The sequence below is a fragment of the Primulina eburnea genome, chromosome 1, assembly GCF_022965805.1.
Source record: "Primulina eburnea isolate SZY01 chromosome 1, ASM2296580v1, whole genome shotgun sequence".
In the NCBI taxonomy this organism is placed as follows: Eukaryota; Viridiplantae; Streptophyta; class Magnoliopsida; order Lamiales; family Gesneriaceae; genus Primulina; species Primulina eburnea.
Genome location: NC_133101.1, coordinates 7410787 through 7425400, shown reverse-complemented (window position 1 = coordinate 7425400; position 14614 = coordinate 7410787). Strand labels below are relative to the sequence as shown.

The following is a 14614-nucleotide window of genomic DNA, read 5'->3' as shown; positions in this document are numbered from 1 at the left end:
TTATACATTCCAACGAATAATATAAATTTTTTTTTATTTATTACATTATTTTCATTAATTCACATGTATTATAATTCACGATATAATTTTATTTATTTATTACAACGTGGATTCGAGCTCGCGCGATTAATTAGATGTTAATCATATATCTAATTGTTCATATTTAAAGACATGAGTATAATTAATGTTATAATGCTAACGTGACAAAACATGAGTTATTAGATCTATCGTTAGAATAATATCCTTAAAGGTTGATTGAACTCTACCTGCTCACCCATCTAATTTTAAATCGAAGTGCTTAAACATTATTTGGTTCTAATTATTCCTGGCATGGTTAATGGTTCGAACCGATTTAAAAACCAAAATAATTACGTTTCGGCTTCATGGGATTGAATTATCTTCTATATTGAGATCGAACTTTAGCTCTAACGGTCTCACCTTGTTTTTCTCTTGTAATGATTCGAGTTCGAGTTCTCCCACCCCTAAATTAGGATTTTTTTTAAAAAAAAAATTATCTTCTATATTATTAAAGCGAAGAAACTCGTAGAAATTAATTTGGCGAAACCAGAAGAAAATTATAAATCACAAAAAAAAAACATATGAGAATAATGTGATTACGAAACTACATCTTATGTAATCAAAATTCGTGAATTCGATGAAACTGGCATAATCTTTAAGCCATATGTCGGGATCTTGTAATCCAATACATTTCGCCTCGACTTCCTAGCTAAGTCCATTTACATATATTTGTAATATTTTTAAATTTATTATTGTCGTCGTCGTCATCGGATTTTTATTGGATAAAACTTGGTCAACTACATGATTTTACATGTCTTATATATTCGCGTGGTTTTGTTCTTCTATATTATCGAATTTTAGTTTTTCAAATTTTTATAAATTTTAGTGATTTTTCATCCAAAACAATGATGAAATTAGTTATATCAAAAGAAAAAGACTAGAATTTCAAAACTCAAATTGCGAAAAATAAAAATAAATATACATGAATACAAATTAAATTCAATTTTTTTTTCCAGCCTTATAAATTCTCATATATTAATTAACTTACTTTTAAGATTTGCTTTGCTATTTTTCGACAATTAAACTTGTTAAATTGTAGTATACTTTTTTTTTCGTTAGATATAATGAAAACATCATTTCTAATATATTTTTCATTAATTATAATCTCCGTATATTATTAAATTTAGATGCATGCATATGAAAAGGTGAATTGAGATATCGATTGAAGGTCAAAAGGTTGTTTGTATGTTATTGCGTCGCTATCTATTACTACTTTTCCAACTTCCTAAATTTTAAAAATAGACTAATTAGTTATATAAAAAAATATATAGAAATTGTTGACTAAATAAAAATATAGTAAAAAAAGATAAAATGTAATAATTATATGTATTAGTAAAAAAAAAAATTAATATAAGACATACAAATTTTGGGTATTTGACAACAACATAAACAATTACTTAAGTATTATTAGATAATTATTTTATGGTTGGTCATGAGTAGTACTCAATCTTGTAATCACGTCTTAAAATCTATTTAGGGATGCGCGTAGACCATCTGAGATTTAAGCGGACAGGTGCTTCCATCTTTCTTTAAAATTGTTTTTGACTTTAATGATTATTTTGTGCCGACCAATTTTCATGTCAGTTTTGAGATTGACTTCGAGAAAATTAGGTTTTTTGTGAGATGGTTTTACGAATCTTTATCTGTGAGACGATCAATCCTACCGATATTCACAAGAAAAAACGATACTCTTAGTATAAAAAATTTGAATCGCACAATTACTACTAGTTATAGTTTTGGTAAAGCGGCAAGCGCTCGGTCCTACAATTGGTATCAGATCCAAGGTCGCGGATACGATTCTCGTTGATTGCAAGGAGTGCAATTATTGAGAGGGAGGTTGTTGGGTGCAATAATCGTCCCTACTTGATAGAACGATCGAACCGTGGTGCTTGAGCTGCTGTGCGGTTTAAAAGATTTGAGTTGCACCATTACTACTAGCTATAACTTTTTGTGAAACGGCAAATGCTCCGTCCTATAGACAGTATAGATAGTGATTGTATCCAAATTTACCTAGAGGATCATCCCGTTAGACGAGATTAGTGAGACGAAACTTAGATATATAGGTTAATTATATAGTTAATGTGTGTGTAATATAATTATTATTATTAGTTGACTATCAACTATATAAAATATCAGGGTTGATTTGGAACGTGATAGATAGTCCCCTAGAGCTTGACTAAATCAGCCAATAATCACTTGTGATTATGAATGTTTTCAGCTAAGTACATTTGACTTTAAAAATGGGAGCCTTAATCATATATAATTACACCATTTTTTTTTCTTTCAAGATAAACTAAGTCAACCTTTTGACATTCTTAATTAATTTTATTTTTAATTTTTAGTCAAACTCATTCCCGAACGCCACCTAGCTGCCGGAGAAGATGGCGGCGGTTGACTCTGGACTAACAAATACTTGAGCAACAACCTCGCTCTATCTCAATTTTTTATTTTTTTTATTACAAAGAAATAAGTCAATTTATATAAATAGGGAAAATATTTAAAGTCAACAAGCAACCAACCTCCAAAATGAATTAAGCTAATTAACATAGTGATCGTTTGTGATTGAGGATTGATTGATTCAATTCAGTCTAATGAATTAATATAACATTAAAATATGAATTAATATTTGAATTGTATGCACTTTTTTAGATGAAAATTAATTTGACTTTTTTGAAAATAATATTAAATTACAATGTTGTGCTGCTACATGGAGATTGGGAAACAGATAAAATGATACTAAGATAAATTTAATTCTAAAAAATAATTTGGATTGAATATATTAGCTAGTATTCAACAACTTTAAACATAAGAAGAAATAACTTTTTCTTCAATGACTTGTCTCATTTTGGGTTTGGGCTATTAATTATTCAAAGTTTTTGGTTTTGGTACAATAATTTTGATTTTTCCTTAGTTTTATTTCGTCGAAGTGCTGACATGGGAAAAAAAATTCTGACATGACACTGAAAAATACAAACACCAATGTATTACTTACGTAATATCAGAAACTGGTTACGTGTCTGGTGTCACATCAGCAATTACAATTAGATCAAATAACATGAACTTTAAAGTTAATGCACCAAAACTAATATTTGAATACTTTGTGGACCAAAACGAGACAAGTTAATGAACTGAAAAATGTTATTTTCCTATACATTATCCTAGGATAAATATCGTTTTACAAAGAATTTTAAATCGTTGATTGTAAAATATTAATGTTTTGTTTGTTGATGATTTTTCCATTTCAAGTTTGTGAAGAAAACGAAGTGATCGAAATTGATTTTTTACAATGTGTTCAACAAGGAGGAAAAAAAAGTAATTCTAGTTTTATTTTAATAATTATTTAATAATGTATTTTGTCAAAAATATATTAAAACTGGTTTTCAACTTGTAAAACTTAATAGAGAAGATCTGCAACAAAGTAGCACGTATTTTCATTTTAATTAAAGTATTTTTTAAAAAGATAAAGTTATGGCAAAAACTTGTGTGAGACGGATCTCTTATTTGGATCATCCATGAAAAAGTATTATTTTTTATGCTAAGAGTATTACTTTTTATTGTTAATATCGATAGGGTTGACCCGTCTCACACATAAAGATTCGTGAGACAGTCTCACAAAAAACTTACTCTAAGTTAAATACATTAAGATCCCTAAACCTTGTTGTGTACTTTAGGATACTGTTTTTAGAAATGGGGAATCTCTCAAGACATGGAAGATCCCCTCATTTCTTTATTATTATAATATTTTCTTGACATCTTCAAATAACTACTTCAAAGATAACAATCTAGTTTATTACATTAAATGGGCATTCTTCCCTCTAGAATTTGAGTATAAATAAGCCAATCCACATATGGAGTTTTCCATGCAAATCGTGAATACAAATTGAGAGAGAATATATTTGAGGATTTCAAAGAATGAGAGACAATTATCAGGTATTGAATAATGGAATGGCCATACCAACAATTGGAATGGGGACTTACTCCCCCGAAAATGATAGAAGAACCACTGAAAATGCTGTCAAAATGGCCATCAAGGTATGCAAATTTTGAAACATTTTCGATAAAATCTTATTTAACCAATGTGCTTCTTTAGTAGATATTTGCTCAAAATTTTGTCTTTGAATTTAGCTTTCATAATGTGTTTTCTTCAAGGTTTGCAAGAATATGTATTGATTTCACCTTCGCTTTATATTCAAGAAAATAACATGCATAAGAATTTACTTCTGGTGTGATGGTGAGCAAGAACAATCCCCTCGCCTCCGCCATCGAACCGCCCTTTATATGAGTCTTTAACTGATTCATAATGGAAAAGAATACATTACGAATACAGCCATGTTTCTGTTATATATCTCTAAATGTAAGTGGCATGTTGAACATGAACTCAACCAAGATTCAACTCTTACAGATGGGATACTGCCATTTTGACACTGCTCAAATTTACGGCTCGGAACCGGCCTTGGGAAATGCCTTGAACAAAGCAATCTCCAATGGTCTTGTTGAAAGAGAGGAACTTTTTGTCACATCTAAACTGTGGGGAAGTAATCACCACGACCCTGTTTCAGCCCTTGGACAAACTTTAAAGTAAGTACTAATTACAAAATCTTCAAAGTACATTTTAGTGAGGCCTAATCCAGAAAATCCTGGCGACAATCGCGAATCAGTACATTTTGAAATAAAATTTACATTTCTAGAAAGTTTACAAGGTCTTGGTTTTGAAAGTATCCATGTCCTCTGCAGCAATCTTGGGATGGAATATGTAGATATGTTCTTGGTGCATTGGCCTGTGAGATTGAAGCCATGGGTTCTCAACCCTTTACCAAATGAAGAAGATTTTGATCAACTAGACCTTGAGACAACTTGGGAAGGAATGGAAAGATGTCTGGAATTGGGTTTGTGTAGAGGAATTGGTGTAAGCAATTTCTCTTGCACAAAGATAGAGAGGCTCTTGGATTATGCATCAGTCATTCCTGCTGTCAATCAGGTATATTTTTGTGTCAATCTCAAAGGGCTATATTGTATGGAGTCACCATTATTACTTTTTAGAAGAATAATTTTATCATATAAAAATCAAATGCTAGCACGTAAATTATATTTTCCATTGAATCACAAGAGAGACAATGATGTACAGACAGTACTTTTAAAAAGGAATGATTGAACATGGATAGTGTAATCAACTTTTTCTACAAGTGATCAACTAGGAAAAAATTCAAAAGATGATTAGAGGAGAAATTAATGGTGAGGAAATCTGATAAAGTTGATTTGATACAGGTGGAAATGCATCCTATGTGGAGGCAAAGTAAACTGAGGGAATTTTGCAAGGATTACAATATCCATGTAAGTGCATATTCAGCCCTTGGTGGACCAGGCAATTATTGGGGTTCAACAGCAGTGGTTCAAAATCCCATTATTCAATCCATTGCAAATAAACACCATGCGACCCCAGCTCAGGTAAGCCATGAAGCCTCGAATTGGGAAAGTGCTTGCTATACATTCACTCCATGTTGCATCGGCATATACGAGAATGATCCATATCTCCCTTGTGTGTCTTTTGCGATTTTCTCAAGCATCCATTTGTGTTAAATAACTGAACAAATACGATTTAACTGACCTAGAAAAATCCCTAGTGTTCTTGTAGAGACCTAAAGTAACATGCAAAACCAGTACAGGCATATAAGAGATGTTATATATGTCGAGTGCAACAGCTTTTGTGTTTGAGTTAACAGTAAAAAAAACATATGAGAATTTTATTTACGTCGAGTGCAACAGTTTTTGTGTTTGAGTTAGCAGTTAAAAGTGAATTTGTATAAATGTAAAATACACAAAATAGTATCCAACTTAGAAACATCCCCGGTTAACAATGCATAGACACGTGCCTTCGTGAAAAATCTCGATGAAGTTGGACCAAGTACATCACTTCAGCCAAAGGTAACATGTTTTTATGTTTCTTGAAGGTTGCTCTGAGATGGGGATTGTCTAAGGGAGTAAGCGTAATCGCAAAGAGTTTCAGCAAAGAAAGGTTGAAGGAGAATATAGGATCCCTTGATCTCGAACTAGAAGACGATGATTTACTTGAAATAGAACAGATGGAGCAATGGAAAATAATGAGGGGGGAGTATTATGTCAATCAAACAACAAGCCCGTACAGGACCATACAAGATTTATGGGATGGTGAGATTTGATCATCGTACCAAAATGTTTGTTGTACTCCCGCTACAAATAAACGACTGCCCCCTCACAATCTGAAAAAGCTCTCATGCAAATCATGTCTTTCATTTTCTTTTAGATCTTGTGGTTGCATTCAGCCACGTACCTTTTTCATACTATATTGTTCAATTGTCGAATTTGATCAAAGTTGATACGTAAAGTTTGAGTTATAAAATGCCAAAGCCAGCACAAAATTAACTCATATAATTCCTCTTACCTAGTTACCTTAATGCACTGGAGACACAGAGATTATGGAGTACGAGACCAACAGTCGTAATCTTTTTATTGCTAGATCATGCATTATTCACCTTCTACAAATTTCTACAGGATAGCCATCGGACCTAGACTCTATCGAACTATTATATTTTTCTGAAATGGTGAAAAACAGCTGCCCGTAGAGCCATACTGAAATAGTATGACCATTTAAAGACAAGGAAATAATTAAGAAACAATGTACAAACAACACATTTAAAACATTCATGACATCAAGAACTTCGAATTTTTACAACTCCACGTATATGATTTAAAATTACATAAATCGAACACGACAGTAACAAAGCTGTCAACGGCAAGATCCTTGAACAAAACAAAGTGTACCCGAGGTTTATGCAATTAACGGACAGCTTTAGAAGCCTGGCAGTACACAAGTAATACACCGTTGTTCGTAGCAGGCTGTGGTGGTGGTGAACTGAGAGAATGAAATCGTCCATCATTCGGTACTTCAATTCAATCAGCCATCAACATTAAAACCCAGACCTCAATCCTCGACCTAAACTTAATCAAGTTACAGCCGGCTTGTAGCAGAACCACCATTTCTCTTTTGCTGAACCATTTGCAGTATTACAATGCTGACAATAGTTATGCTGATATACAGAAGTTATCACATAAAGATACTATATCAAGCATTAATTTGTATTCCTGTCACTTGGATCTAGTCAAAGCAGAAGTAAGAACCCCTATTTCATCTATGAGTTTTGTCCCTAAATAAAATCGACTGAAAATTCTTGACAGCAAATCTTATCTATTTTGAACATGTTTATTTTACTCACTTATGGACAATAAAAATGTAGTCTCAAGGGCAACACATGTATCACTTCCTAGGTAAATGAAATTGGCAGATACGACAACGGATGAAGGAGGGGAGGCTTTTGAAACTCTCATAAGAGGAGCATTTTTAAAATTAAGCAACCAATCATTTTTACTAATACTAGACGTGACTCCCCATTTGGTTTGGTGGTGGTGGGTGGGGTGGGGGGGGGGGGGGGGGGGGGTGTTTAATTTTTTACGCCAAATTTGTCACTCAATGGAGCAGTACAAATTTAAATGTTCTCCCCATAAAAAATGTCTCGTAAAATTCAATGTATAAAATATTTACTTTGATGTTTGTACCCAAAACCATTCACGCCGCTAACCTGGGTTACATGTTATAAAGCTATATATTTTGTAACAGAAATTAACAGGACAAATCCACAGGAGGAAACAAAAATAGTTGCATATAATAAAAAGATGGCTTGAAAAAATACGTCGAATCGACTGACCTAATTTTCCACTGTCTGACCACCACTCCCACTGGAAGTAGATGGTATACCTTGCTCGATACACTGATGTAAAAAAGGAAACATATTGATCAGAATGATATGATTGTTATTTTGTTGAAAACATAATGGTTTCCTATACAAGAGTCCTCTGCTCAGTTTTCATTAATCTAAGTACAATATGATAGCAAAATACTATAACAAAGACAATGTTACGAGAGATTTTCAATAACCTGAAGAAGATGATTATGTAGCCAATCCAGTGTTTGAGGGAAGGTTGTCGCTGATATGTTAACAACTGTTAAGCCCTGCTCAAATTAGAACATCGTCACCATAAGTTAAAATATATGTTGCAAGATAAATAGTAAGATATAACACCACAATGCTGTTTGTCTAACAAAATAACTTGCTCAATTGTGACCATATTCTGGAATTCCATATTACTTTTGCAAAACATGTGCTTATGCTGTCAATAGGAGTTGCAGTTGTACCATATCGTAGAATTTCAACTTTGCTTTGGCAAAATCTGTTTGTTTTCTCTATGGCTGAGATAGCAGTTGCTTATCGATTAATATAGTTACCAGGATTAATCTGGGAGAACAGAATAACTTGCACATTTTCCATCTATTATGTCTTGAAACTAAGGGATATTTATTTGACTAGCAATTATTTGGCAAATTTCTTTCACAACTTTCGAAAAGTACCATAAAGGAAGGAATATCCTGGATATCTTTACAGCCGGATAGACCCTGAATACCTTCAAAAACTTAACCTTGTATTGCATTCTCGATAAGATGAATATTTTTGTGGAATACAAACATACATACCTGTGACCTAAATGAACAGAGATAATCCTGGAGTGTTTTTAAGTTGCTAACTAGCGTACTCTTGTCCTGGAAAAGATTGGAGAAGGTTTATGTGTCAAAGATTTATTTGTTATTTCAAACCAATATAGATGGGAAGAGCAAGAGTCTAATCAAACACTGTCATGCAGAGTATATAAATTAACAAAATAAAACAAATACAAACCTACAAGACTCATGAACCTGCAAGTGCTTACTACACTATTGATAGATACAACCAGCAAACAATGTTTTATCACACGGATAAATGTACGGTAGGAAAAGGTAAAATTATGCCTGTCCCCGTAACTCCGAAGATTTATTTTCATCAATACAGATAGTATCATAATGTTCCCCAAAATTTCTCTATACATTGAACAATATTACAGAACTTAATATCAGGAGAGAATCAGCATCAACAAGGGGATATGATTCATGACCATCACCACCAAAAAATATGGTTCAGGTGAAACAAGATAATTTCACTTATTTTTCTACAAAGATAATCAGTAACTTAATCTACAAGAACAGTTATTTATCTTCATAAAGTCTGCGAACCGAACCAAACTCTATGACAGAAATTTTTAAGATTTTAGTAAAACCTGAATAGGATATTTTTCAATGCTCCGAGTAGATATCCACTCCTCCAGCAATGCCTGAGAGGAATCAAGAAAAGTATGATGCTGAGAAGACGGAATAATTGGGGCAATAGTAACGAAGACAGAATCCCCAAATCCATAACCTCGAGCTGATTAGTTGAACAGGGTGGTATACCTCAATATCAAAAGTTTCCCATCTCAATGTCGCTTTAATCTTCCAATAATCGACACAAAATTCGTGTTTCATATCAACTTTACCTTCAATGATTATTTTTATTTCTAAATTCACAAGATCTCCAACAAAAGTCTGTCAATTTTTACACTCGTATATGGGCCTACACATGTAGCACATCTTAACCAGTCAAGGGTTTAAGATCCTGAGCTTGTCGAGCAAGCAGAGATTCAGGTAACCTTTTGAGTTTAAAAGGACTTCGGCTTTTCACTTTGCTCATAAGGACAACACTTAAAGGAGAAGCTATTTTCAACAGACCTTGTGATCAAATTCAGCCATCTTTAGAATTATGGGGATAATTATGGGTTCAGCGCCAGCCTTGTCCTTTTTGTTAGGAAGAGCCTCAATTGCATCAGATTCTTTTACAGTTCCACCTGAAAGAAATAGGTAAAATTTATACGCAAAATTCTAATCTGGTAAAAATAATACTTAAAAGAAGAAAAGTAAAATTCAAGATAGTCTAATTCAGTAATATCATACAGCAGCGCAGGAAATGATGAGTGTTTTCACCTTCATCATTGGGAGCGTTTCCACTTATATCCACAGATTTTAGAGCACCTGAAATCATATCCACGGCAAATTCTGTTTCCCCTGAACTACCAACCTGGGCACAGGAATTTTTTTCGGGTTGATTACCAAATGGAGGATCGCTATGATTATTCTGAGCTGGGATTCCATTTTTACATTTTTCTGAACCCTTCTCTTTGTTTATGGCTGGAGACTTTGTTGGTGATTTATTTTCATCATCCATTAAGTATATGCTAGGATCCAAATGTATTCCCTGCCGTTGTCAGAAAAAACTAAATATCAGCATGAGTGCAGAAATTATATGTGTCCCATTCCACTGCATATACATCCATGCCATTTGTTACCACCACCTTTATTTCTTCTTCACCTAGTGATCAACACATCATGGCTGAACAACTCCTAACTATCATGACGTTGAGAATGGAATCAAAACTTTCAACTATGAGCATATTCACATATTCTTCTTTCTCGTAATTACTCTTTCTTTTTCGCACTCTACATCAATTTCTATAAACTCGATAATATGGATTCCACTGTCACACTTATGATGGTTATGACAGTTTCTTTTTCCCTAAGCAAAATCTTTCTCGAGTAATTTTCCCATTTCTTTCAGACATATGCTATTTTTCTTAACAAGTAATGAACCAACTTAAAGATCAAAGTAGAAATGTGCCCAGACAATCGAAATTTTCCCCACCCAAAATTGCAGTTATCAACACTGCTGTTTGCTTAAGGTTCTCTTTTCTTCTTCACCGTCTGTTTCTCCAGCCGTCTTTACTTGAGCCACTCAACCAAGTTTCTCTGTGTTCGACTCTGTAGAGTGGGTTGTTGGCCTGTTCACCCTCAGTTCTAAATTTGTCAAAATTCTTCCACCTCATTGACTGCTTCTCTTATGTTTGGGAAGTGCCATTTGGACCATATAGCATGCGTATTACTTGTACTCTACCCCCGTTTATTTTAACAGGTTATGGGAATTGACCTTGCTACTTACTTTACAATGGAGTTCAACTAACACTCACCACGAGCATAATGACCATATTTTAAGCCAGCACAGTAGTATATTGTCAAAAATCATACCTCGATTATGATTGGTTTTCCATCCTTCATTGCTTTCTTCAAATCACCAGCCAAACCTACAAGCAATACCAATAATACACATGTCATAATCCCTGTAATTCTTGAGAGTAACATAAGCACAGCTATGCAGTACCTTTACGAACAATTCGGCATTCTCTACAGAATTCAGTTATTAATTCCTCAGATGAACCGAAGTCTCGTGCCCATACAGGGGAAGACATTAATGGTGCACTGAGATAAACATATAGACGAATCAGTGGTTAATATTACGCAAGATTGCACAACATCTCTCAACAATTTAATAGGTCGTAATATCATGAATAGAGAGATTTGTAATGACAATAAATTTAAAGGGAGAGAGGAAGGAAGCAACCAATATCTCTCCGATGGGATCTGACAAATAAACCTTCAAACAAGGTTCCGTCGCACATAAAACAAAGAGTAAAGACATATACGAACTCACTCATCAAGCCTAAGAATTATCATTGTTTAATGGTATATTTGATGAATATGTATGTCGTAAAATAGAGCATCGTAAATATAATCTCACATTTTCAAATTGAAATAACTTAGCCGCTTAAGTTTTAATAGCACTTGTTAGATTTAGTACCTTGATAGAGAGAACATATTAGGTTATAAAACAAAGAAAGTTATCATCCCAAAAAACTTGATTATTGGGTGGTATATCCTCATGAGTTTATAAGCTATTTTTATTGGTTTTAATATTTCAATGTGAGACATTTGTAACATTGCCGACCCCTTGAGAAGCCGACGGCTCTACACGGCTTTCATTCACCTTTCCCTATTCAATGAATGCTTCATGTACCTTAATTCAGCCTATAATTTTATTATCAGCACTGATCTGATGCTAATCCTTTTCCAGGGCGTCTCTTCCGCTACGCCGACATTCAACGAGAGCACCAATGTTGGGTCATAAACCCAAGAGGAGTATCATCTCAAAAGACTTGATGTTAGGTTATAAACCCAAGAAGAATACCATCCCAAAAGACTTGTTTATTGAATTGTATATCCTCATGAACTTATAAGCTACTCTTATCAGTTTTAATATTTCAATGTGGGACATTTGTAACATTGCCGACCCCTTAAGAAGCTGACATCCGCAACGGCCACATTAGACGACTTTCACTCATCTCTCAATATTCATTGGATGCATCATGCACCTTGATCCAACCTACAATTTTTATTATCGACAATGATATGATGATAGCCCTTTTCTAGTCGCTTCTTCCGCTACGCCGACTCTTGGCGAGAGCACCAATGTTAGGTTATAAACCTAATAGGGGTACCATCCCACAAGACAAGTCAACATTTATCCAGGGAAGAACAAGTCAAAACATTATTCATGAAATCATTTCGGTGTGGATTTGAATATAAATTGTCACAGTGAAAAAAGGATAAATCAGTGCGTGAAAACAGTCACCTACTCTGTTGCTGTCCGTAGTAACTCATACACCATGTCTGTCTGTGCCATTAAGAAAATATACTAAAATCAGTACGAGAATGGAAAAGTTAAAAAAATGAAGTGCTGGAATCACTCTTCAAGAAAGATGCAAACAATTATACAGAAGAGAAATCACCTGCAAAACATTTGGCAGGTTCAGTCTTTGGGCAAGTTGAGTAGCAATGGTAGACTTTCCAACACATGCGGTGCCACATACAAGAATAACCAGTGGCACTCTTTGATGGTGAAATCTAGAGATAAAGAAAATGAAGAGGAGAATGAAAAAGAAGTTTCAGAAGTTCATTTATTTCTAATTGATTTAGGAGAATGTAACCCAAGATTTTGGACCTTTCAAGAATAGAATTAGAAGAGTTTCATATCACTATATCGATAACAATCAGACCTAGACTTGCCTTGTCATCATTTTATATCTGTTTATGTACTCTTGCCCAAAACCTCGACGCTCCATAAGCTGCAGGTCCCAAAGAAAGTAGGAAAATTTCATCATCAAACGGAAATGGATGATGAAAAATGGGGGAAAAAAGACTAGGAAAAAAGTGAAACCGGCTTGCAGTGAAGCTATATAATTCCTAACTGTACCACAGGCTAGATATTTATATGCCTGAAGAGTATACTTTTTCAATTATTCATCATACAGAAGGTGGAACAATTACCAAAAAGGGGCCTTTTTGCTCATATTATCTGCCAAAATAAAATATGACCACCACATTTAAAAGCCTGATGTAAGTAAATAAAGCACATCTTAAAGGAGAAAATACTCAAGCAATATCCAGGAAATGGTAGTTTGTCCTAATATAAAGGTCTTTAATGCATTTAATAAATTTTCGTTAACAAAAGGAAAAGGAAAAAAACAGAGTACCTTAAATAAATTAGCTTCCAGGTCCGACTGTGAGCTGCAAAATCAATGAAACAACAGTAACCAGCAAACATTCCTCACAAACTGTACGAAAGAAGATCGAATAAAATGACAGCAGCACGCACATACACGTCAAGAAGGCTGTTGTCTATAAGAAGCTTTTTCAGTTCGAGAGCAATTTTAATAGCCACGTGATTTGGAATCTGTAATCAGGACGAAAAAACAGTGTCAGCGAAACTAAACGTAGAAACACCAAAACAAAACAATAGCAAAACCCAGAAATGAAACGCATAAAAGAAGGAATCTTGACGAAGATACCATACCTTAGTTACAGTCAACATTCTGCTAAGCAAAAATCGAGAGAGCACGTAATAGTGATCGGCATTATCACCCAACCACACTTTAACCTAAAAAACCATCGACAAATAAATCCAACTAAAAAAACACAAATTCGGGAAATACACATGCCGATCACAAACTCAAACCTTAACAAAATCGTATTTGGAAGACGCGTTGCGAGTGGAGAATGGAAGAACTTCAGACGGTTCAATTTCCTTCCGCTGCTCCGAATCTTCTCCATCCTCTCGCCGATGATTCTCCCAGCTAGGGTTTGCGATTACCACTCCTTTGTCTTTCTTCATTTCAATTTCAATTCTCTGCAATCGGGTTGCATGAAGGCTAAGATGCAGAAGGAATTGGGAGACGCGAATAGAGAATTGTCATAAATATTAAATAAATTTCGAAAAATATTCTCTTCAAAAAATGAAATTCCTATATTATCTCAAAAAAAATTTACATTATTAAAATTATCAACCAAATAATAAAAATAAGGATAATTATAACATGTATATATATATATATATATATATATATATATATATATATATATATATATATATATCGTAGAGCAGGCTAGCAAGAAATTTTTATATTAATTTAAGAAGAATAACTATATACTATCATTTTATATTGAAAATAAATAAAAAATTGAGAAGAAATATTTAATTCAGATATTCTTTGTTCATCTTGATTTGTACAGCCACAATATATTTTTTAATCTACAAAAGATTGCTGTGGAGGATAAACAGATTTTTGAATCTGTCAAAAACAAAGTTAATAAGTTCTTTCTAGAATAGAAATATAATATATAATACATGTTTTAAAAAACCAAGGAACAAAATGT

At 33.7% G+C, this 14614-nt stretch overlaps 2 protein-coding genes across 8 annotated transcripts; one reads left to right on the top strand and one right to left on the bottom strand.

Annotated features, from left to right (window-relative positions):
• The first annotated feature begins 3919 nt into the window (after positions 1-3919).
• On the top strand, positions 3920-6372 carry LOC140810880 (NADPH-dependent aldo-keto reductase, chloroplastic-like). Its single transcript, XM_073168791.1, has 5 exons — positions 3920-4110; positions 4481-4656; positions 4813-5056; positions 5344-5523; positions 6027-6372. Exons 1-5 carry the CDS (start codon positions 3991-3993, stop codon positions 6252-6254), a joined length of 948 nt encoding a protein of 315 aa, XP_073024892.1. The 5' UTR covers positions 3920-3990; the 3' UTR covers positions 6255-6372.
• Positions 6373-6720: 348 nt separating this feature from the next.
• On the bottom strand, positions 6721-14184 carry LOC140825563 (uncharacterized). Of its 7 annotated transcripts, none has more exons than XM_073187436.1 (16): positions 13917-14181; positions 13755-13838; positions 13561-13634; positions 13435-13468; positions 12968-13026; positions 12691-12805; positions 12538-12575; positions 11226-11323; positions 11093-11148; positions 9998-10268; positions 9746-9861; positions 9259-9312; positions 8642-8707; positions 8048-8122; positions 7803-7880; positions 6721-7142 (listed from the first exon to the last, which is right to left on the bottom strand). In XM_073187436.1, the coding sequence occupies exons 1-15, from the start codon at positions 14070-14072 to the stop codon at positions 7818-7820; spliced, it is 1359 nt and encodes a 452-aa protein (XP_073043537.1). In that variant the 5' UTR covers positions 14073-14181; the 3' UTR covers positions 6721-7142; positions 7803-7817. The 7 variants fall into 7 exon arrangements, with proteins under 7 accessions (XP_073043537.1, XP_073043547.1, XP_073043530.1 ...); XM_073187446.1 differs by having other exon boundaries at positions 6721-7102; XM_073187429.1 differs by having other exon boundaries at positions 7818-7880.
• Between the last annotated feature and the right edge of the window lie 430 nt (positions 14185-14614).